Consider the following 24,434-nt stretch of genomic DNA (forward strand, 5'->3'; position numbering starts at 1 on the left):
ACCTCATCCCCATATTGTTTTTATTTACTTTTTTGCCCTTTTGCACACCATACATTTGACATTATTTATACTCTTACTAATATTTTAGATTTAACCTTTATTTAACTAGGCAAGTCAGTTAAAGAACAAATTCTTATTTACAATGACAGCCTAGTGGGTTAACTGCCTTGTTCAAGGGCAGAAGGACAGATTTCTACCTTGTCAGCTCAGGGATTCAATCCAGCAACCTTTCGGTTACTAGCCCAACACTCTAACCACTAGGCTACCTGCCACCCCATTACATGTACTTTTGATACTTAAGTATATTTAAAACCAAATACTTTTAGACATGAACTCAATTAGTATTTTACTGGGTGACTTTCACTTTAGTAATTTTCTACTTTTACTCAAGTATGACAATTGGGTACTTTTTCCTCCACTGATTCTAGGTGAAACAATACATGAAAACAGGATCTTATACATCCTGCTTCATCATTATAGTTGTCAGTACACATGCTTCAAATCAGCTCTTAGCAATGCAACAACATACAGTGCCTTCAAAAAGTATTCACACCCATCAACTTTTTGCACATTTTGTGATTTTGTGTCACTGACCTACACACAATACCCCATAATGTCAAAGTAGAATTATGTTTTTTGACATTTTTACAAATTAATAAAAAATGAAAAGCTAAAATGTATTGAGTCAATAAATTGTCAACCACTGTTATGGCAAGCCTAAATATGTTCAGGAGTAAAAATGTGTTTACAAGTCACACAATAAGTTATATGGACATGATATTTGAATGACTACCTCATCTCTGTACAGAAAGGACAGAAATGTCTTACTACAGTTTTTCCCAATTGCTAAAACACTATTTTGCAAACTAGGCTGGTTTTATCAAAATACTTAACACAATTCACAAAACCACACACCCAAACTGCAAAATACATCATATATCCTGCAAAATGAAGCACTGCAACCAAAACTACATATAGCATTATCAAAATCAAATGTTTGCACGAAATGGCACACACTTCATTCATATTACCAGATTTTTGTCTAACCAACTACACACTGTTGGGCATAATGAAAAGCACTCTCATCTTTAGTATGCTTTGCCATAATACTAAAATAGTTCAAATTCTTCAGATGCACAGAAATATTTGCAGATACACACACATGCTGTTGAAACATTTTATTTTTTAATTTTCACCAAACAAGTCAGTGCAACATATGCACAGCAGATATATTTACATTGGACTGAACAAAAATATGCTCACAAAAAAACAGTAAACTGAAAAAGAAAATTGCAGAAATAATGTGCAGAAAAAATATATCGAAAAAAGAGGCAAGGAAAATAATTTGAGTTTGAGTTTCTCTCAAACGGCACCTTATAAAGTTGTTTCATTCTGATTTGGTTTCGCTTGAGAATGCGAGCCAATGTGGACAGACTGACTCGTTGAATGTTGGTGAATATGGTGTTGTCTTGGATGATGTGGCTTCGAATTTCTCGTAATCTGATTTCATTATTTTCCAAAACCAAGTTTACAATGGCGGCTTCCTGTACCCCGGTGAACATTTGGCCCCTTCCTCCACCATGGTTGCGTCGCTCAGTCCTTTAGAAAAACAAAAATATAGGGCTTGGACAATGCAGCCTAAAGATATTTCCACCACAGTAGAGTAAATTCTACAGGAAATTTGTGCAGTTAGTGTATGACATCAGCCATTCATGAAGTAAAAAGGTGTCACCCAACTGATACACTATGACATGGGGTGTACTACATAGTGTGAAAGACATTTTGGTTACATACCTGTACTCCAGTCTAAATGTCCGGATGACACAGGCGACAGTAAAACGGCTCAAGTTGGGCTGCACTCTCTGTCCAGCCTCTCCCATTGTCAGCCCATGGTTGATGACATGATCAACTAAGGTTGCTCTGATTTCATTTGAAAGTTGTCTTCTTTGGCCATGAACTCCTCTACCAGCTCTACCCCTACCTGTCACTCTTCCTCACCCTCCCTCTTTCTCTTCCTCTCTCTGCAATGGCTTCCATTGTTGTTGTAAAACAAAAGGTGCTGGTACCTGTGGTCTTTTCATAGTGCTTACTTCCTGATTGAAGTGGTAACAATTAACCATTGAGGTGTTTGGCCAGGTGGCACATGTATTGGCTAATTTGCTCATGTAGTGTCATTTTGAATGGCAGTGTTTTGAAATGGCAAACATGTGACTTTATGTCAGATTGTTGTGTCTTATGCAGAGAACCGTGTGCAGTGCATTTAAGAAGTGCCATTTTGAATTTCAAAATGTGTGTAAAGCAGAAAATGTGTTTAGACTTTTGGAGACTTGAGAAGAGGTTTTGTGTGTCAGTTTAAATAATTGTGCTGTGAATGTCATTTTAGTGTGTTAGCAATTGGAAAAAACTGTATTAGTTAAATATTAATTGCTAACTATTAATATCAAACAGATCAGGTAAATACGTAATTTTCCTATCCCAGGTCCCACAGTCGAGCAGTGAATTTGAAACACAGATTCAACCACAAAGACTAGGGAGGTTATCAAATTTCTCGCAAAAAAAGGGCACCCATTGGTAGACGGTAAAAAAAAAAGCAGACATTGAATGTCCCTTTGAGCATGGTGAAGTTATTACATGTTGGATGGTGTATTGATATACAGAGTCATCACAAAGATACAGGTGTCCTACCTAACTCAGTTGCCGGAGAGGAAGGAAACCGTTCAGGAATTTCACCATGAGGCCTATTGTGACTTTAAAATAGTTAGGAGAAAACTGAGGATGGATCAACAACATTGTAGTTACTCCACAATACTAACCTAAATGACATTGAGAATAAAGAAGCCTGTAAATATATATATTTTTAAATCCGAAACATGCATCCTGTTTACAATAAAGGCACTAAAGTAAAACATCAGAAAATGTGGCAAAGAAATAAACGTTATGTCCTGAATACAAAGCGTTATGTTAGGGGCAAATCCAACAACATATCACAGAGTACCACTCTTCATATTTTCAAGAATGGTGGTGGCTGCCATACATGATGTCTTCTGATTCCTGGCCATGTGACTTGTGTCTGAATGTCAAATCTGATTTATTTGCTCTCAAGGTGACTTATCAGACTGTTATTTTGCATATCTTGTTGCTAGCTACTCTGTTGCCAGTTTGACAGGAACACGTGGTAGCTTATTAGCTTTTTAATTGTTTACAAACAAATTAGTGAATGTACTATAATGCTAAAGAGCTATCCAGCTAGCTCGTGGAGTGCCTTGGCTAGTCAAAAAGGTCTTGTCTCGAAAGTTGGATAATCTTATCCTTTGAGGCTTTAACAGTGTTCTTATACTTGGATTTTGAATATTCAAATCAACTGGAAAATAGGCAATGGCAAGCAGTCACCTTAGCTTGCGCCATAACTTCTGCATGATAGGAAGCATGAGCACCACCACCAATCAGCCTACACTACCATGCACACACCTGTCGTTACTATGGCAACTAGCGTAGCCATGTCATCAAATTACTGCTATCTGAACACTAAACAAATCCGATTTGGTCAGTTGTAACTTGCTGTTTGGACAGTCTGTATCCCAAAACTGATTTGAGCATTAAGACCTGCAGTATAAACAAGGCTTTAGAGACGTACCCAGACAGCTGTAATCGCTGCCAAAGGTGCTTCTACAAAGTATTGACTCTGGGGTGTGGAAACGTAAGTGAATGAGACATACATTTTCATTTACATGTTTTCACTTTGTCATTATGGGGTAGTGTGTGTAGTTTTTATTGAATTCAGGCTGTAACAACAAAATGTAAATTAAGTCAAGGGGTATGAATACTTTCTGAAGGCACTGTGCGGCACAGACAACATCAACAGCTGTGTGTGAGCCGATCCCTCTTGGATATATTCAGCACCCCCCACAACACACACACACACACCGCTGACCCATGACGTTTGATAATAAATACGTATTATTAGCTGTAACTTGTGAAGAGAAGCATCCTCAGGCTGAATATCACACCTCCATCAGGATGCCAATGATACCATAGAAGCTCATCCAACCCAATGTCCTCTCTAAAAACACACTGTGAGGGAAGTCAAGACCTACCAGAGCCATAGATGTTCCACATTGCAGGCGGATGATGTCTGACTGATCTACAAATAATCTTGCATCATAAATAATGACTTATTGTTAGTTGTAGATCAGTCAGTCACAATTGACCCACAATGGATCACGGATTTGATGCTCTCCTCTACAGCCAATGTTAATCAAGGAACATCAGTTCCAACATGGAAGAGTGTGTGGAACATGTCAACATATTTTTATTTTTTTATTTTACCTTTATTTAACCAGGTAGGCAAGTTGAGAACAAGTTCTCATTTACAATTGCGACCTGGCAAATATCAAAATTAAAGCGTAAAATAATTTATTCAATCATATCACTCAAAGCTCATATTGATAATTTAATTAGACCACTCTATTCACAGGTGATACACAGCTTTTAACATTCATTGGGGCATTTATTCTATGATGCTGCTCTCTATTCTCTTTGAGTGTCCTTAGCAACAGAGGTCTTTCCTCCCTTGCTTTCTGCTGTAGGGCCCACTCTCTCTTTCTCCCTCTGTTTGCTCTCTTCAGCATACAGAACTCTCAGGGGGCGTCTCCATGGTAACAAGGAAAGCCCCACGCATCAGCAAGGCAACCAAAGATAAAACGACAAAAGAGATTTTCCACCAAGCGGCTTGTTTTAGAGTGGGTTGATTAGTGTGTGTGTGTGTGTGGTTGCTGTTCAGAGTTGTTTGAGACCAGATTGTTTCTAGTGAGCCATCCTGGCTCTCCTCTTTCCAGTCCAGTTGAGTCTAGAACTGAACCAGACTTCTGTTGTTTGGCCTCGTTCACTTCGCCATTTCCTCAGCAATGGCCTTCCCCATCTTATCCTTCACATACGCCCCTTTTTGCCAATCAGACTTCAGCTCCAGCCACTCATAGTATGGCACCTAGAGAGGGACAGAAAGTACAGATTCAGTGGTTTGTCTATCAATAATACTCTTTACCTTGCAATACTATAGTTGACATACACCCAGTAGTGTTTATATGCAAATCAGGTTTGGAGACAATCTAGAGGGTTCTCTCATTTGGGCAAAAGTCCATCCTCAGTCTTCTGTCCTCCATCCCCCAGAAACCAATAAGTGTTTGAGGAGTGTGTCAATTCGTTAGTAGGACGAGTGTCCTCCCCTCCTCAATAGCAATCTTTCATTGAGGATACTCATGTGTATCCTACCGCGGAAAAGTTTTTGAAATCTGACACCTACTTTAAAAATCAGCTTTTGTTTCGTCAGTAGAGAAAAACATGCACGTTTACAAAACGATATGATAGCTCCTCCCGAGTGGCGCAGCGGTCTAAGGTACTGCATCGCAGTGCTTGAGGCATTTCTACAGACCCGGGTTCGATCTCAGGCTGTGTTACAGCCAGCCGCAACAGGAGAGAATGTCAAGAGTGTGCAAAGCGGTCATCAAGAAAAGGTTGGCTACTTAAATATATTCTTATCTGTTTAACACTTTTTTTGGTTACTACATGATTCCATTTGTGTTATTTCATAGTTTTGATGTCTTCACGATTATTCTACAATGTAGAAAATAGTCAAAAGAAAAACCCTAGAATGAGTAGGTGTGTCCAAACTTGACTGGTACTGTATATATATATATATATATATATATATATATATATATATATATATATATACAGTACCAGTCAAGTTTGGATCTCTACATAAAAAATACAAATGTAAAACGATATGCTACTTACTATTTTATTTATAAAAAGTCCCGCATATCTATCTAATTTGTTTTGATCACTTCACACATTTATTTTGGGATCCACCACTGGAAAAGTAATTTGCCTAATGACGTGCGAGTGGAGAAGGACAGTCACATCGGTTTACTAGTTTACCCAGCATGCACCCCAGAGTGCTCAGGCTAACGCAATTGGCCTAGATGAGAGAGTGGTAAGATTGGCTAATGTGATTGTCCTGGATAGATGAGTGTGAGAGTGAGAGAGCTGGGATTGGCTAAGGAGCTTGGCCTAGATGAGAGAGCTGTTGCTATTCTCCAGGCTCCTGACTGACTATCAGGCCTTTTTATAGCTGGCATCCTTCAGGGAGACAAACCAACCTGGCCCTGCATGATGCAGCATTACATCAGCATTAGCTAGCCAACTTTAGCATCATACGATGCACCGCTAGCCAGCATTGGCCACTAGAGTTAATTTCTTGAGGAAAACTGTCCTAAAATTGGAAACAAACATGTCGTTACCCAGAGTCCCATTATTCTATTTTCCAAGCTATATTCACAATATTTTATACAATGAGTGTACAAAACATTAAGAACACCTGCTCTTTCCATGACAGACCAGATTAAAGCTGTGACCCCCTATTGTCAGTTGTTAAATCCACTTCAAATCAGTGTAGATGAAGGGGTGGAGACAGGTTAAAGAAGGATTTTTAAGCTTTGAGATGGACTGTGTATGTGTGCAAAATATTTAAGTGTGCACCGTTTGTGTGTCAAGAACTGCTGGGTTTTTCCACACTCAACAGTTTCCCCGTGAGTAGAACCCTGACAAAGGCCATGCAGCCGAAACGCGTCAGAACATGCCATACAACATGCCATACAAACATACATACACCCAGGCCATCCTACAATCTAAGCTTGATGCCCTCAATCTCACACAACTTATCAATGAACCTACCAGATATAACCCCAAATCCGTAAACACGGGCACCCTCATAGATATCATCCTAACTAACTCACCCTCCAAATACACCTCTGCTGTTTTCAACCAAGAGCTCAGCGATCACTGCCTCATTACCTGCATCCGTAAATGGGTCTGCGAGCAAACGACCACCCCTCATCACTGTCAAATGCTCCCTAAAACACTTCCGCGAGCAGGCCTTTCTAATCGACCTGGCCGGGGTATCCTGGAATGACATTGACCTCATCCCGACAGTAGAGGATGCCTGGTTATTCTTTAAAAGTGCCTTTCTCACCATCTTACATAGGCATGACCCCATAAAAAAAAAAAATTGAATCAGGAATAGATATAGCCCTTGGTTCACTCCAGACCTGTCTGCCCTTGACCAGCACAAAAACATCCTGTGGCGTTCGGCATTAGCATCGAATAGCCCCCGTGATATGCAACTTTTCAGGGAAGTTAGGAACCAATATACACAGACAGGCGGTCATCTCCCTCTTCAAAGGGGGAGACACTCTAGACCCAAACTGCTACAGACCTATATCTATCCTACATCTCTAAGGTCTTCGAAAGCCAAGTAAACAAACAGATTACTGACCATTTTGAATCACATCATACCTTCTCCGCTATGCAATCTGGTTTCTGAGCTGGTCTTGGGTGCACCTCAGCCACGCTCAAGGTCCTTAACGATATCATAACAGCCATCGCTAAGAGACATTACTGTGCAGCTGTATTCATCGACCTGGCCAAGGCTTTCGACTCTGTCAATCACCACATTCTTATTGGCAGACTCAACAGCCTTGGTTTCTCAAATGACTGCCTCGCCTGGTTCACCAACTACTTCTCTGATAGAGCTCAGTGTGTAAAATCGGAGGGCCTGTTGTCCGGACCTCTGACAGTATCTATGGGGGTGCCACAGGGTTCAATTCTCAGGCCGACTCTATCTCTGTATACATCAATGATGTCGCTCTTGCTGCTAGTGATTCTCTGATCCACCTCTACGCAGACGACACCATTCTGTATACTTCTGGCCCTTCTTTGGACACTGTTAACAACCCTCCAGACGAGCTTCAATGCCATACAACTCTCCTTCGTGGCCTCCAACTGCTCTTAAACGCAAATAAAACTAAATGCATGCTATTCAACCGATCATTGCCCGCACCTGCCCGTCCATCCAGCATCACTACTCTGGACGGTTCTGACTTAGAATATGTGGATAACTACAAATATCTAGGTGTCTGGCTGGAATGTAAACTCTCCTTCCAGACTCACATTAAGCATCTCCAATCAAAAATTAAATCTAGAATCGGCTTCCTATTTCGCAACAAAGCTTCCTTCACTCATGCTGCCAAACATACCCTCGTAAAACTGACCATCCTACCGATCCTTGACTTCGGCGATGTCATCTATAAAATAGCCTCCAACAAACTGGATGAAGTATATCACAGTGCCATCCGTTTTGTCACCAAAGCCCCATATACTACCCACCACTGCGACCTGTACGCTCTCGTTGGCTGGCCCTCGCTTCATACTCGTCGCCAAACCCACTGGCTACAGGTTATCTACAAGTCTCTGCTAGGTAAAGCCCCGCCCCATCTCAGCTCGCTGGTCACCATAGCAACACACACTCGTAGCACATGCTCCAGCAGGTATAACTCACTGGTCACCCCCAAAGCCAATTCCTCCTTTGGTCACCTTTCCTTCCAGTTCTCTGCTGCCACTGACTGGAACGAACTGCAAAAATCACTGAAGCTGGAGATTCCCATCTCCCTCACTAGCTCTAAGAACCAGCTGTCAGAGCAGCTCACAGATCACTGCACCTGTTCATAGCCCATCTATCTACCTCATCCCCATACTGTATTTATTTATTTTGCTCCTTTTACACCACAGTATCTCTACTTGCACATCCATCTTCTGCACATCTACCATTCCAGTGTTTAATTGCTATATTGTAATTACTACGCCACCATGGCCTATTTATTGCCTTAACTCCCTTATTTGACCTGATTTGCACTCACTGTATAGACTTTGTTTTCTTTTGTTCTACTGTATTATTGACTGTATGCTTTGTTCATTCCATGTGTAACTGGAATGTTGTGTTGTTGTATGTGTCGAACTGCTATGCTTTATCTTGGCCAGGTTACCTGGTTAAATAGTATTTATTTTTTAAATGCATTTTAATTAATTATATGAAGAGTGCCTTGGTCCTCCTTTCTTTTTGTTTCCCGGGAGTATCAAGAATGGTCACCACCCAAAGTGTAGGTGGTGTGTATGCTGTGGTTAGGGTTTGTATGTGCGATGGACAGTGACTGTCATAATGACTGCCAGAATGTCTTTCAGTCCACTGCCCCCCCCCCCTCCCTTCTCTCCTCTCTCCATACCTCTACAAGGATAAAGCCAGCCAGTTTGAGATGCCGTCTCATCATGGTGAATCGTCCCAGCAGATCTTTACTCCTGGAGCCATAGTTAGGAAACTCCCAGGTCAGGAATGCTAACCTGCAAAGAGAAGGACTGTCAGAACACATGCGCACACACCCACACCAACACAGACAACAGTCTTCCCTCACCTGCATGCCCCCTCAGGTAAGGACTTGGCTCCGCCTCCTCCAGGCAGGTGAGGGGCCGTCAGGGTCACCAGGTCCATTGGCTTATTTTCACTGTCCACCACCAGCTCTCCATCTTATTGGACACAACACGTCAGTCACCTGTTGTTCCAGCCTTAAAGTGTTTGTGTGTGTGTGCACGTGTATTCACCTATGGTCCAGCCATATATAGTGTTGACCCCGGTACGTAGGGCCTCTGCTTTCCCCCCCACCAGATTACCCAGGGCCCCCTTCAGCCCAGTCTGTAGAGGGGAGAGGGGGGAGTCCCGGCCCAGGGTGGAGGGAAGCAACATGGCCTCTGTAGGCAGGGTGGAGGACAGAGACTCTGGGTGTTCTAACTGGAGGGTAGCAATGATGTGGAGGAGCTTCAGGCGATAGTTCTCCACTCGAGACAGACTGCCTTCTGTAAAACAGCAATATAGCAACGCAACATAAAATCCTAAGAATCACCCAAGTCTGTGCAGCTGAGAAAGCACAGGGCTATTAACACAGAACATCAGTGGATCGGTCCTCTGCTGCTATCTCCTGGGGTGGACCAGTACTAGAGTGTGCGTGTGTGTTTACCTGAGAGTTTGGCAACATGTGTGTGTTGAGTGAGGGCCGTGATGTGCTGGGGCTTGGCCTGCTGTAACACACACAGAGACCACACCACGTCTGTCTGCAGGAACGCCTCCAGGCTGGGGAGAACACCCTCCAGGGCAGAGTGGACCTACATACACACAGAAGGAGACAGATGATAAACACATACCTTCCCAGAATGTAGTCCTCTAGCCAAAAGCCTCTTCCCCTCATCACCCAAAGTTGATAGAAATGTAATGTGCAACACTGACATGACTCTACATGACTGAGAACCCAGTCTGTTCTCCAAAATATTTATCCTCAAGTATCCAGGCTGCATCACATCCGGCCGTGATTGGCAGTCCCATAGGGCGGCGCACAATTGGCCCAGCGTCATCCGGGTTTGGCCGGGGTAGGTTGTCATTGTAAATAAGAATTTGTTCATAACTGACTTGCCTAGTTAAATAAAGGTTACAAAATAAATAAATAGCATAAGGTAAATAAACAAACAAATTGCTACTCTCATTGTTTACCTTCTTGTAGAACTCCTCCCCTTTGCTGGGCTGGAAGTTGAGCCTGGCCAATGACATGAGCAGGTTACAAAGCTGCAGTGTGCTGTACTTCTGACTGTTCACGCTGTAGTGCTGAATAGTTTTTTTTTAATCAAAGGAAGAAAATAAGAGGATGAGTTAAGCAACTTTGGTTGATCAAGAGGGCTAGGAGATGATCCTATCAGTTTAAGATGTATTTAACGGCGTCTTAGTGTGTGCAGACCTCAGCGAATGCCTCAAACAATGGGAGATGGAGCCACTTGAGGAAGGCTAGTGATTTGGCGCAGCGAGTGACATCGGCAGAACTAATCTCTGGCATTCTGGGTAACAACTCGGCTGCCAATCGCTGGAAGACCTGGGAGTGGTGGAAATTCAACTTCCCTGAGAGAGAGAGAGAGAGAGAGAGAGAGAGAATTTAAAGCCCCCATGCAGTCTTTGTAATTTTATTTTGAAATTATCACACTGTCTAATAAATGACTGTGTCTGAACCTCCTTTGGCACTTGAAAATGTCAGATTGTGTGGGCATTAGAAATTAAATATATTTACATACACAGCCCTGATTGGCTGATAGGATGGTCTAGAGCCCACCACTTACCCAGACGAACAATCACTGGTCTACTATAATCAGATCATGATGTGGGCCAAAAGTTCCATCCCACCTGAACAGGCTGAAATTCCAGGCCTCATTCATCAAACGTGTGTACATTTCTTTCTCAAGTCTGGCGTACTTGGAGATTCTAGGATTTGCATGTACCTCAAATTAAAGGGATTTATCAAACTGTCACAGGCAAGCAACATACACGTTTTCAGATATTTTTTCTTTAAATGAGTCCGACCTGAAGGATATACTGCTTCTCCGAGACCAGGCCCAAATCCCTGTCATTCGCGTGAAGAAAAGACGGAAATACAGAGGGCGAAGGTCGGGGTGCCTTGTGAGGATTCGTAGGCGAGTTAGTAAATCAACACAAGCATCAAATCAAAGTTGTCACAGTGAAATGCTTACTTACAGTCCCTAACCATTTTTAAGTATGTAAAACAAATTGGTATTAGGTGAACAATAGATAAGTAAAGAAATAAAAACAGTAAAAAGGACAGTGAAAAATAACAGTAGCGAGGCTATATACAGCACCGGTTAGTCGGGCTAATTGAGGTAGCATGTACATGTAGGTATGGTTAAAGTGACTATGCATATATGATGAACAGAGAGTAGCAGGAGTGTAAAAGGGGGGTTGGCAGGTGGTGGGACACAATGCAGATAGTCCGTAGCCAATGTGCAGGGGCACCGGATAGTCAGGCTAATTGAGGTAGTATGTACATGAATGTATAGTTAAAGTGACTATGCATATATGATAAGGGTGAGGGAGAGCAGCGTAAAACAGGGGTTGGGGGGGGGACACAACAATGCAAATAGTCCTGGTAGCCATATGATTACTTGTTCAGGAGTCTTATGGCTTGGGGGTAAAATTGTTGAAAAGCCTTTTTGTCCAAGACTTGGTACTCCAGTACCACTTGCCATGCGGTAGCAGAGAGAACATTCTATGACCAGGGTGTCTGGGGTCTTCGAAATAAAATGTAGGGCCTTCCTCTGACACCACCTAGTGTAGAGGTCCTGGATGGCAGGCAGCTTAGCCCCAGTGATGTACTGGACCATACGCACTACCCTCTGTAGTGCCTTGAGGTCGGAGGCCGAGCAGCTGCAGTACCAGGCAGTGATGCTCTTGATGGTGCAGCTGTAGAAACAATGCCAAATATTGTCAGTCTCCTGAGGGGGAATAGGCTTTGTCGTGCCATCTTCACGACTGTCTTGGTGTGTTTGGACCATGATAGTTTTTTGGTGATGTGGACACCAAGGAATTTGAAGCTCTCAACGTGCTCCACTACAGCCCTGTCGATGAGAATGGGGGAGTGCTCGGTCCTCGTTTTTCCTGTAGTCCACAATCATCTCCTTTGTCTTGATTATGTTGAGGGATAGGTTGTTACTCTGGCACCAACCGGCCAGGTTTCTGACTTCCTCCCAGTAGGCTGTCTAGTTGTTGTGGCCTACCACTGTTGTCATCTGCAAACTTAATGGTGGTGTTGGAGTCGTGCCTGGCCATGCAGTCGTGGGTGAACAGGGAGTACAGGAGGGGACTGAGCACGCACCCCTGAGGGGCTCCAGTGATGAGGATCAGCGTGGCAGATGTGTTGGTACTTACCAACACCACATGGGGGCGGCCCGTTAGGAAGTTCAGGATCCAGTTGCAGAGGGAGGTGTTTAGTCCCAGGATCATTAGCTTAGTGATGAGCTGAGGGTACTATGGTGTTGAACGCTGAGCTGTCGTCAATAAATAGCATTCTCACATAGGTGTTCCTTTTGTCCAGGTGGGAAAGGGCCGTGTGGAGTGCAATAGACACTGCATCATCTGTGGATCTGTTTTGGCAGTATGCAAATTGTAGTGGGTCTAGGGGTTCTGGGATAATGGTGTTAATGTGAGCCATTACCAGCCTTTCAAAACACTTCATGGCTACGGACGTGAGTGCTACGGGTTTGTAGTCACTTAGGCAGGTTGCCTTAGGGTTCTTGGGCACAAGGACTATGGTGGTCTGCTTGAAACATGTTGGTATTACAGACTTAGTCAGGGACATTGAAAATGTCAGTGAAGACACCTGCCAGTTGGTCGGAACATGCCCAGAGCACACGTCCTGGTAATCCGTCTGGCCCTGCGGCCTTGTGAATGTTGACCTGTTTAAAGGTCTTACATCGGCTACGGAGAGCGTGATCACACAGTCATCCGGAACAGTTGACGCTCTCATGCATGCCTCAGTGTTGCTTGCCTCGAAGCGAGCATAGAAGTCATTTAGCTCATCTGGTAGGGTTGTGTCACTGGGCAGCTTGCGGCTGTGCTTCCCTTTGTAAGTCTGTAATAGTTTGCAAGCCACACAACACGAGCGTCGGAGCCGGTGTAGTACAATTTAATCTTAGCCCTGTATTGGCGCTTTGCCTGTTTGATGGTTTGTAGGAGGGCATAGCAGCATTTCTTATAATTCCCGCACCTTGAAAGCGGCAGCTCTACCCTTTAGCTCAGTGCAAATGCTGCCTGTAATATATGGCTTCTGGTTGGGGTATATACGTATGGTCATTGTGGGGGACGACGTCCTCGATGCACTTACTGATAAAACCAGTGACTGATGTGGTGTACTCCTCAATGCCATCGGAAGAATCCTGGAACATGTCCCAGTCGGTGTTAGCAAAACAGTCCTGTAGTTTAGCATCTGCTTCACCTGACCACTTTTTTTAATAGACCGAGTCACTGGTGATTCCTGCTTTAATTTTTGCTTGTAAACTGGAATCAGGAGGATAGAATTGGGGTCAGATTTACCAAATGGAGGGCGAGCTTTGTATGCATCTCTGTGTGTGGAGTACAGGTGATCTATAATGTTTTCCCCTCTGGTTGCGCATTTAACATGTTGAAAGAAATTAGGTAAAACTGATTTAAGTTTCCCTGCATTAAAATCCCCAGCCAGTAGGAGCGCCACCTCTGGGTGAGCAGTTTCCTGTTTGCTTATTTCCTTATACAGCTGACTGAGTGCAGTCTTAGTGCCAGCATCCATCTGTGTTGGTAAATAAACAGCCACGAAAAGTATGCATGAAAACTCTTGGCAAATAGTGTGGCAAACCTAAATCTGATTTACCACCAGCATGTCACAAAATAAACATACAAAGCTCTTCCTAGCAAACCATTTGGCAAATCTGACCATAATTCTACCCTCCTGATTCCTGTTTACAAGCAAAAACTAAAAAGTAGGAAGTACCAGTGACTCGCTCAATATGGAAGTGGTCAGATGACGCGGATGCTATGCTACGCTACAGGACTGTTTTGCTAGTAGAATATGTTCCGTGATTCATCCAATGGCATTGAGGAGCATACTACCTCAGTCACCGGCTTCATCAATGAGTGAATTAACAACGTCATGCCCACAGTGAAGTACATTTATTTATTTAAAAACTTGGGTGTCTGTAGGGAGCCCAACCAGAAGCCATGGATTACAGGCAACATCCACACTGGGCTAAAGGCTAGAGCTGCCGCTTTCAAGGAGCGGGACACTAATCCAGACACTTAAAAGATATCCTGCTATGCCCCTGCAACTCTTCCCTATTCCCTTATAAAATGACATTTTCCCCCCAAATATATGTTTTATATTTTCCCAAATTATGTTTTCTGTTTAATTTCACTCTTAAAATTACATTTGTTCATAGAGAACCAACGAAATTGGATGTTCAAAATCCATGTCAATGCCTAATTTACATCAGAAGAAATTTGCAGTGAAGCACGGGAATATTGCATGTACATTCAGAATTGTTTGCCGAGCTACTCATGTGTGAAACACTAGAAGTTGTGTGCACGCATGGTTTGAGATTTGCGTGGAGATGCACACTTTCCCATCAAGTTCAAAATGGATAAATACCAACCTTTATGGGAAAACTGGCGCATGCAAGGTTAAATCCTTTTTTTGTGCACTCACCTTGATAAATGAGGCCACAGGCATTTTTTTCAAACAGATCTTACACAAAAAGGGCATATTTTCATTTTCACAATTACAGAGTGTTACTTCAACCTCAGTGTGAAAATATCAATATACTTGCCCCCTTTAAATCAGTTGCAATACTGAAAAATTCACAGTTGAGTTTGATGTTGGGTAGATTGTTAACAAAGGAGGATAACAATGGTACCAGCATTCAACCCTGTGTCACATCCTTTTACATCTCCAGATTATTTATTTATTTATTTATATATATATATATATATATATATATATATATAATTATTTATTTATTTATTTATACACACACAGAGCTCAAAAAAATAAAGGGTACACTAAAATAACACATCCTAGATCTGAATTAATGAAATATTCTTATTTTTCTTTACAGAGTTGAATGTGCTGACAACAAAATCACAAAAATGATCAATGGAAATCAAATTTATCAACCCATGGAGGTCTGCATTTGGAGTCACACTCAAAATCAAAGTGGAAAATCACACTACAGGCTGATCCAACTTTGATGTAATGTCCTTAAAACAAGTCAAAATGAGGCTCAGTAGTGTGTGTGGCCTCCACGTGCCTGTATGACCTCCCTACAACGCCTGGGCATGCTCCTGATGAGGTGGCGGATGGTCTCCTGAGGGATCTCCTCCCAGACCTGGACTAAAGCATCCGCCAACTCCTGGACAGTCTGTGGTGCAATGTAGCGTTGGTGGATGGAGCGAGACATGATGTCCCAGATGTGCTCAATTGGATTCAGGTCTGGGGAACGGGCGGGCCAGTCCATAGCATCAATGCCTTCCTCTTGCAGGAACTACTGACACACTCCAGCCACATGAGGTCTAGCATTGTCTTGCAGTAGAAGGAACCCAGGGCCAACCACACCAGCATATGGTCTCACAAGGAGTCTGAGGATCTCATCTCGGTACCTAATGGCAGTCAGGCTACCTCTGGCGAGCACATGGAGGGCTGTGCGGCCCCCCCCAAAGAAATGCCACCCCACACCATGACTGACCCACCGCCAAACCGGTCATGCTGGAGGATGTTGCAGGCAGCAGAACGTTTTCCACGGCGTCTCCAGACTGTCACATGTGCTCAGTGTGAACCGGCTTTCATCTGTGAAGAACACAGGGCACCAGTGGCGAACTTGCCAATCTTGGTGTTCTCTGGCAAATGCCAAACGTCCTGCACGGTGTTGGGCTGTAAGCACAACCCCCACCTGTGAACGTCGGACCCTCATACCACCCTCATGGAGTCTGTTTCTGACCGTTTGAGCAGACACATGCACATTTGTGGCCTGCTGGAGGTCATTTTGCAGGGCTTTGGCAGTGCTCCTCCTTGCGCAAAGGCGGAGGTAGCGGTCCTGCTGCTGGGTTGTTGCCCTCCTATGGCCTCCTCCACGTCTCCTGATGTACTGGCCTGTCTCCTGGTAGCGCCTCCATGCTCTGGACACTACGCTGACAGACACATCTCGCATTGATGTGCCATCCTGGATGAGCTGCACTACCTGAGCCACTTGTGTGGGTTGTAGACTCCGTCTCATGCTACCACTAGAGTGAAAGCACTGCCAGCATTCAAAAGTGACCAAAACATCAGCCAGGAAGCATAGGAACTGAGAAGTGGTCTGTGGTCCCCACCTGCAGACCCACTCCTTTATTGGGGGTGTCTTGCTAAATGCCTATAATTTCCACCTGTTGTCTATTCCATTTGCACAACAGCATGTGAAATTTATTGTCAATCAGTGTTGCTTCCTAAGTGGAAAGTTTGATTTCACAGAAGTGTGATTGACTTAGAGTTACATTGTGTTGTTTAAGTGTTCCCTTTATTTTTTTGAGCAGTGTATATAACTGCTGAGCAATTAACAGACATTTCGGTTATTGTTCGGTTTTTAAACAACTTATTGACCTACATAGATTATATATATATATTTTTGTTTTCTTTCTGTGAGCTCAATGCGCACATTGCAGTTTCACTAGAGACAAAAACAGTATGCCTTGTTTACTTTGAAGAACTACCCAATAGTGATTGTAAGACAGCATAGGCAGCAGCTCTATGGAGATGAAATGACTTGAAATAACAGTCAGAAAATAAAACAAAATGTAATATCCACAACAAGTTAAATATTTTAGTCAAGTGTGTCTATGTACCATATGCGTAGGCGAGGTCCAACAGTAGCGGTGTGGTAAGGTCTGTTGAGGGTTTCTGTAGGAAATGGTAGGACAGAGCTCTGAGCAGAGGCACTGACCGGCGTCCCTGAGACGCCAGAGACACAGACACCCTGCGGATATCCTCCGCCCCAAACCCTTCAGCTAGCTCTAACGCCTGGGGTGGGAACAGAGAGAAAAGAAAAGGAGCGTTGGGTTGAGATAGATTTGTTGGTGGTGGCAGTTACAGTTGCATATTTGGATAGTGAAGCAAACATTTTTTGGTTAAATGGCTATATAGTCCAGCATTTCAGATTACGAGATGTGTTTCATATGAGCCAACAGTACAGAATGTCACCTTTTGAGGTATTTTCATACATATGTTTTAGTGTTTAGAAATGAAAGCACTATGTATTTAGTCTGCCCGTGTGAAGAAGTATTTAGACAAATTCACCTACACTACTGTATATCAAAGTCAAACGTTTAGCATTTGGTCCCATATTCCTTAAATGCAATGACTTCATCAAGCTTGTGACTCTACAAACTTGTTGGATGCATTTGCGGTTTGTTTTGGTTGTGTTTTGCCCAATAGTAATTGAATGGTAAATGTTGACTGGAGTCATTTTCTGTCTGAATGAGTAGATAAGACGTTTCTGAAAACGACTAAATTAATCCTGATAATGACCTGAAGAACTGTAATATCCTATGTTTCTCAGAAACTGATTTCTGCTTACAAGCAAAAACTCAAACCGGAAGAACCAGTGACGTGCTTAATATGGAAGTGGTCCGATGAAGCTCATGCTAAGCTACAGGATTGTTTCACTAGCACAGACTGGAATATGTTCCAGGACTCATCCGATGAGGTAAACGCCATCGTCACGTCATTAATAAGTGCATTGAGGACGTTATTCCTAAAGTGACCGTACGTACATATCCCAACCAGAAGCCATGGATTACAGAAAACATCAGCACTGAGATAAAGGCTAGAGCTACCGTTTCAAGGAGCGGGACACTAACCCGGGTGCTTATAAGAAATCCCGCTATGCCCACCGATGAACCATCAAACAGGCAAAGCATCAATACAGCACTAAGATTGAATCCTACTACAACAGCTCTTAAGCTTGTCGGATGTGTCAGGGCTTGCAAACTATCACAGATTACAAAAGGTAAAGCCAGCCGCGAGCTGCTCAGTGACCCTACCAGACGAGCTAAATGCCTTCTACACTCGCTTCCAGGCAAACAACGGTGAACCATGCGTGAAAGCACCAGCTTTTCCAGATGACAGTGTGATCACACTCACCGTAGCCGATGTGATGAAGACCTTTAAAACAGGTTAACATTCACAAGGCCACAGGACCAGATGGAAGGGTTGAGCAGTATCCAGATTTTCATGTCGTCATACCGTCCTTTTCTCACTCTGGGATCTACGGTATTACCGGCTTAGTACACAATGGAACGACAAAAAAAATGCAAAAAAGCCCATTGACATCCATTACCAGAATGCTAACAAAATTAGCACAAGTAATAGAGAATTTCCATGGAGGCTGCAGGCTAAATATGCTAATGAGCGCAAACTAAAATAAATGAATTGCAAAGCCAGGCAATCCAGCTCAAAGTTATACATACAGTACCTTCGGAAAGTATTCAGACGCCTTGAATATTCCCACTTTTCTAAAATGTACTAAATTATATTTCAATCTACATAAAATAAAAAAAGCAAAAACAGGTTGACATTTTGGATACATTTTTAAATAAACTGAAATATCAAATTTTATTTTTCATATTCCCACGAATACAACAGGAGCAGACCTTACCATGAAATGCTTACTTACAAGGCCTTAAATATCACATTTCCATAAGTATTCAGACCATTTACTCAGTACTTTGTTGAAGCACCTTTCGCAGCGATTACAGCCTCGAGTCGTCTTGGGTATGACACTACAAGCTTGGCACACATGTATTTGGGGACTTTCTCCGATTCTTCTCTGCAGATCCTCTCAAGCTCTGTCAGAGATGTTCGATATGGTTCAAGTCTGGGTTCTGGCTGGGCCACTCAAGGACATTCAAAGACTTGTCACGAAGCCACTCCTGCATTGTCTTGGATGCTTAGGGTATTGGTCCTGTTGGAAGGTGAACCTTTGCCCCAGTCTGAGGTCCTGAGCGCTCAGGAGCAGGTTTTCATCAAGGATCTCTCTGTACTTTGCACCGTTCATCATTGCCTCGATCCTGACTAGTCTCCCAGTCCCTGCCGCTGAAAAACATCCCCACAGCGTGATGCTGCTACCACCGTAGGGATAGTACCAGGTTTCCCCAGATGGGACGCTTGGCATTCGGGCCAAGAAGTTCAATCTTGGTTCCATCAGACCAGAGAATCTTATTTCTCATGGTCTGAGAGTCTTCAGGTGCCTTTTGGCAAACTGTCAAGCTGTCATGTGCCTTTTATTGAAGAGTGACTTCCGTCTGGCTACTCTACCATAAAGGCCTGATTGGTTTAGTGCAGCAGAGATGGTTGTCCTTCTGGAAGGTTCTCCCATCTCCACACAGAGGAACTCTATAGTCTACAGTGAAGAGGCGACTCTGGGATGCTGGCCTTCTAGGCAGAGTTGCAAAGAAAAAGACATCTCAGACTGGCCAATAAAAATAAAAGATTAAGACAGGCAAAAGAACAGACACTGGACAGAGGAACTCTGCCTAGAAGGCCAGAATCGCCTCTCCACTGTTGACGTTGAGACTGGTGTTTTGCTGATGAAGCTGCCAGTTGAAGTCGCTGTTTCTCAAACTAGACACTAATGTACATGTCCTCTTGCTCAGTTGTGCACCGGGGCCTCCCACTCCTCTTTCTATTCTGTGAAAGGAGTAGTACACAGCGTATGAGATCTTCAGTTTCTTGGCAATTTCTTGCATGGAATAGCCTTCAATTCTGAGAACAAGAATAGACTGATGAGTTTCAGAAGAAAGTTTTGTTTCTGGACATTTAGAGCCTGTAATCGAACACACAAATGCTGATGCTCCAGATACTCAACTAGTCTAAAGAAGGCCAGTTCATTGCTTCTTTAAAGTCAGAACAACAGTTTTCATCTGTGCTAACATAATTGCAAAAGGATTTTCTAATGATCAATGAGCCTTTTAAAATGATCAACTTAGCGAACATAACGTGCCATTGGAACACAGGAGTGACGGTTGCTGATAATGGACCTATGTACGCCTATGTAGATATTCCATGAAAAGAATCTGCCGTTTCCAGCTACAATAGTCATTTACAACATTAACAATGTCAACACTAATTCTGATAAATTTTATGTTATTTTAAAATGGACAAAATAAAAAAGTGCTTGTCCTTCAAAAATAAGGACATTTCTAAGTGTCCCCAAACTTTTGATCGGTAGTGTATATTTTCTATCCATTTTAGAATATGGTCTGAATACCTCCTGAAGGCACTGTATATAGGCAGGAGCTACCGAAATGGCATTTTTGGTGAGTTTGGACATTTACAAGCGGATGTGAACGATAACTTTATTCATTTGGGAGGGGGGATCTCTGTGCCTCTAACCTCCTCACTCACCATTTTACACAATTCATTCATGATTATCCATAATCATCATAGCATCCACATGAATGTAGAAGTGATCAGAAACATCAATTCTTACATATAACAAAAAAGTGACTCCAAAATGGCACAAGATATTATTCACCATCGAATTTTGCACGCCCAATTTTTCCGTTTTTGATTTGTTAAAAAAGTTTGAAATATCCAATAAATGTCGTTCCACTTCATGATTGTGTCCCACTTGTTGATTCTTCACAAAAAAAATACAGTTTTATATCTTTATGTTTGAAGCCTGAAATGTGGCAAAAGGACGCAAAGTTCAAGGGGGCCGAATACTTTCGCAAGGCACTGTACATAAAGGTGCTTTCATTTCTAAACAGTAAAACAGATATGTATGAAAATACCCTAAAATAAGTTTCTTTACTGTCGCCTAATATGAAACATTGTCTCAAATCTAAAATGCTGGAGTATTGCGACAATTGAAATGTATTTTTATTCACTGTCCAAATACATAAACAGTAGTGTATGTCTATTTGATAACTTAATAAGCGTAGTGTGGGGTTAGCAGTATACAGTGCCTTGCAAAACTATTCACCCCCCTTGGAGTTTTTCCTATTTTGTTGCATTACAACCTGTAATTTACATTTATTTCTTTGGATTTCATGTAATGGACATACACAATAGTCCAAATTGGTGAAAGAACTGGTTTCAAAAAAATAGTGGTGAGTGCATATGTATTCACCCCCATTGCTAAGAAGCCCCTAAATAAGATCTGGTGCAACCAATTACCTTCAGAAGTCACATAAATAGTATAAAAATTCCACCTGTGTGCAATCTAAGTGTCATATGATCTCAGTGTATATATATATATACACACACACACCTGTTCTGAAAGGCCCCAGAGTCTGCAACACCACTAAGCAAACGGCACCACCAAGCAAACGGCACCATGAAGACCAAGAAGCTCTCCAAACAGGTCAGGGACAAAGATGTGGAGAAGTACAGATCAGGGTTGGGTTATAAAAAAATCTGTAACTTTGAACATCCCACGGAGCACCATTGAATCCATTATTAAAAAATTGAAAGAATATGGCACCACAACAAACCTGCCAAGAGAGGGCCATCCACCAAAACTCAGACCAGGCAAGGAAGAAATTAATCAGAGGCAACAAAGAGACCAAAGATAACCCTGAAGGAGCTGAAAAGCTCCACAGCGGAGATTGGCGTATCCGTCCATAGGACCACTTTAAGCCGTACACTCCACAGAGCTGGGCTTTATGGAAGAGTGGCCAGAAAAAAAGCCATTGCTTAAAGAAAAAAATAAGCAAACATGTTTGGTGTTTGCCAAAAGGCATGTGGGAGACTCCCCAAACATATGGAAGAAGGTACTCTGGTCAGATGAGACTACAATTGAGCTTTCTGGCCATCAAGGAAAACGCTTTGTCTGGCGCAAACCCAATACCTCTCAACACCCCGAGAACACCATCCCCGCAGTGAAGCATGGTGGTAGCAGCATCATGCTGTGTGGATGTTTTTTGTCAGCAGGGACTGGGAAACTGGTCAGAATTGAAGGAATGATGGACGGCGCTAAATTTTTTTAACGGTTTTTTTTGTCTTGTTTGTTTCACAATAAAAAAATATTTTGCATCTTCAAAGGTTCATGTTGTGTAAATCAAATGATACAAACGCCCCCCCAAAAAATAGATTTTAATTCCAGGTTGTAAGGCAACAAAATAGGAAAAATGTCAAGGGGGGTGAATATTTTCGCAATCCACTGTAGGTGCTCGTTACCTTATCCTCCAGTCTGTCCATCAGTGCAGGACTGAGGTGTCCAGCCCTAGCCATCAGGGTACTGACTGTTCTGGCGTCAGCGATCTCAGTCCAGCGGAGCTCCAGCTGTTTCAGCGCTGCGCTCACCAGCAACACCTCCATCTGACCATTCCGCCCTGCTCCCCAGTCTGCCAGGAAAGCCAGCTGTTTGTAGGAGAGTCTGCGTACACGCCACAGCACCTCTGTCTGGATGGAGTGTTGTACTGCAGCTGTAGGAGGAACACGCAGAGTAGAGAGGGAGCGCAGAAGAGAGACCAGCGTACCATTCCACACTGACGCTACCTGGGGGAAGAGACAGTCAATTTACAAACACTCAAAAGAAACAGAGCACCGAAGTTTTGAATATTTTGAGCCACCCTCTGCCCTAACTGTAACCTGCCCCATGTCTCTTGCTTTCTCCCCTCCTTACCCATCTTCATACCCTCTCAACCCTCCACTTATCTACTCATCCTACCTGTCCCCTGCCACTTCTTACTACACCCTCTCCTACCTGTGCAGTAACTGTGTCCATTATGTCCAGCAGTCTGGGATCATTCAGCAGCTCAAATTGGTCCATTTTAGCCCCACCTTTCTCTCTCCCAGCCAATCTGACAAGCTGAACCAGAGTCTTAGCCGCCTGATTGGCCTTTCCTCCTTGTGCCGCCCACGCCTGCAGGACATCCTGTGGAGATTGGGCCCTCTCTAAGAGCTCATCCAGCTGGGTGCGTTTGGGCTCGATGGGATACTCCTCTTTGAACGAACTCCTGCCCTCACATAGTCCCTTTACCACAGGCTGCCGCCAGGCCTGTGCCCACAGCGGTTCTGCTGGCCCAGTTGCAGGGGTAGGCAGGAAGGCAGCGGTGGCTGAGGCCTGGGGGGTGGCCCTGGGGAGGAGACGGGCACATCGGCCCAGCAGACGGCTGGTCATGGAGGAATAGAGAGCAGCACGAGACCAGAGAGAGCAGCACGAGACCAGAGAGAGCAGCGAGAATCCTATTCACAACAGAGCAGCCAGAGTCACCATGCTAACACCTGAGAGGGAGTGAGAGAGGGAAAGAGCGAGAGAGAGTTAATTCAAGAGAGTGAATATCACTCAGTGGTTCTCATTATTTTTGGGATTCTGAACCTACAATCACATGTTGCTATGCCCAAACAACCCCATAATGTGCAACTTTATGATAAAGACTATATATTCTTATTCTCCGTAGTCTGCCGGCCACGGACTGCTGTCAACAAGCTTAGCCTAGCTATCTTGAGAGGCTTTAGCAATTAGTAACAGTAACGCGGGGATTGTGTTGTGTAACATAACATTGTGTCAACAATCGTGTAGACATCAATGAATAGACACGGTTGTGGCAACTAGTCATAGTAGACTGAACTGAATTAACGTTACTAGCAACATTCCTGTCTCAAAAGCTGAGATGTCATCAAGCGTATTCTGACCTTGCCGAATAGGGTTTATGCCGTTCTAGCCATTACAATTATGAAACTCAAACTGGCAACATTCTCTGCATTCACAAGTACACCTATAACGGGTCTTGTGGATACATAACTACATGTAGATGCCATTTCTATCTTTAAAGGACTGTTCTTACCTTGATAAATAAGCTAAATAGCTAGTGGACGAAGGCGACATTCACATGGAGCTGTCAGCAATAGTCGCAAGAAAATGACCTCATCAAAGATACCGGTGTCACATGATTGTCGAATGAAGCTGCGATTGGTCTGCTTGTTTCAAGGCACTTTAAGTCGTATTTTTTTAATTGCAGGACCTGGTCTTTATGTCTATACCCGGAACCCATAGAATTAGATACACACAGTGGCGTAAAGTACTTAAGTAAAAAATACTTTAAGGTTTTTGGGGTATCTGTACTTTACTTTATTATTTATATTTTTGACAACCTTTACTTCACTACATTCCTAAAAAGATAATGTACTTTTTACTCCATACATTTTCCCTGA

General features: G+C 43.1%; 1 protein-coding gene across 1 annotated transcript; it reads right to left on the minus strand.

Annotated features, from left to right (window-relative positions):
• Nucleotides 1-3,753: 3,753 nt before the first annotated feature.
• Nucleotides 3,754-24,179, minus strand: LOC109901901 (FAST kinase domain-containing protein 4-like). The gene is made up of 11 exons (XM_020497912.2): nucleotides 24,068-24,179; nucleotides 22,984-23,504; nucleotides 22,455-22,775; nucleotides 17,120-17,294; nucleotides 10,671-10,828; nucleotides 10,430-10,540; nucleotides 9,903-10,047; nucleotides 9,490-9,741; nucleotides 9,303-9,414; nucleotides 9,117-9,231; nucleotides 3,754-4,984 (listed from the first exon to the last, which is right to left on the minus strand). The coding sequence occupies exons 2-11, from the start codon at nucleotides 23,398-23,400 to the stop codon at nucleotides 4,883-4,885; spliced, it is 1,908 nt and encodes a 635-aa protein (XP_020353501.1). The 5' UTR covers nucleotides 23,401-23,504; nucleotides 24,068-24,179; the 3' UTR covers nucleotides 3,754-4,882.
• Between the last annotated feature and the right edge of the window lie 255 nt (nucleotides 24,180-24,434).

This window comes from Oncorhynchus kisutch, linkage group LG13, assembly GCF_002021735.2.
Source record: "Oncorhynchus kisutch isolate 150728-3 linkage group LG13, Okis_V2, whole genome shotgun sequence".
Classification (NCBI taxonomy): domain Eukaryota; kingdom Metazoa; phylum Chordata; class Actinopteri; order Salmoniformes; family Salmonidae; genus Oncorhynchus; species Oncorhynchus kisutch.

Excerpts from the sequence above, each read along its gene's own strand:
- LOC109901901 (XM_020497912.2), bottom strand. The coding sequence starts at position 23,400 with ATGACCAGCCGTCTGCTGGGCCGATGTGCCCGTCTCCTCCCCAGGGCC. Across the intron at positions 22,776-22,983 it reads TGGACACAGTTACTGCACAG|GTAGCGTCAGTGTGGAATGG; the intron begins GTAGGAGAGGGT and ends CTCTTCCCCCAG. Across the intron at positions 17,295-22,454 it reads TGGACAGACTGGAGGATAAG|GCGTTAGAGCTAGCTGAAGG; the intron begins GTAACGAGCACC and ends TTCCCACCCCAG.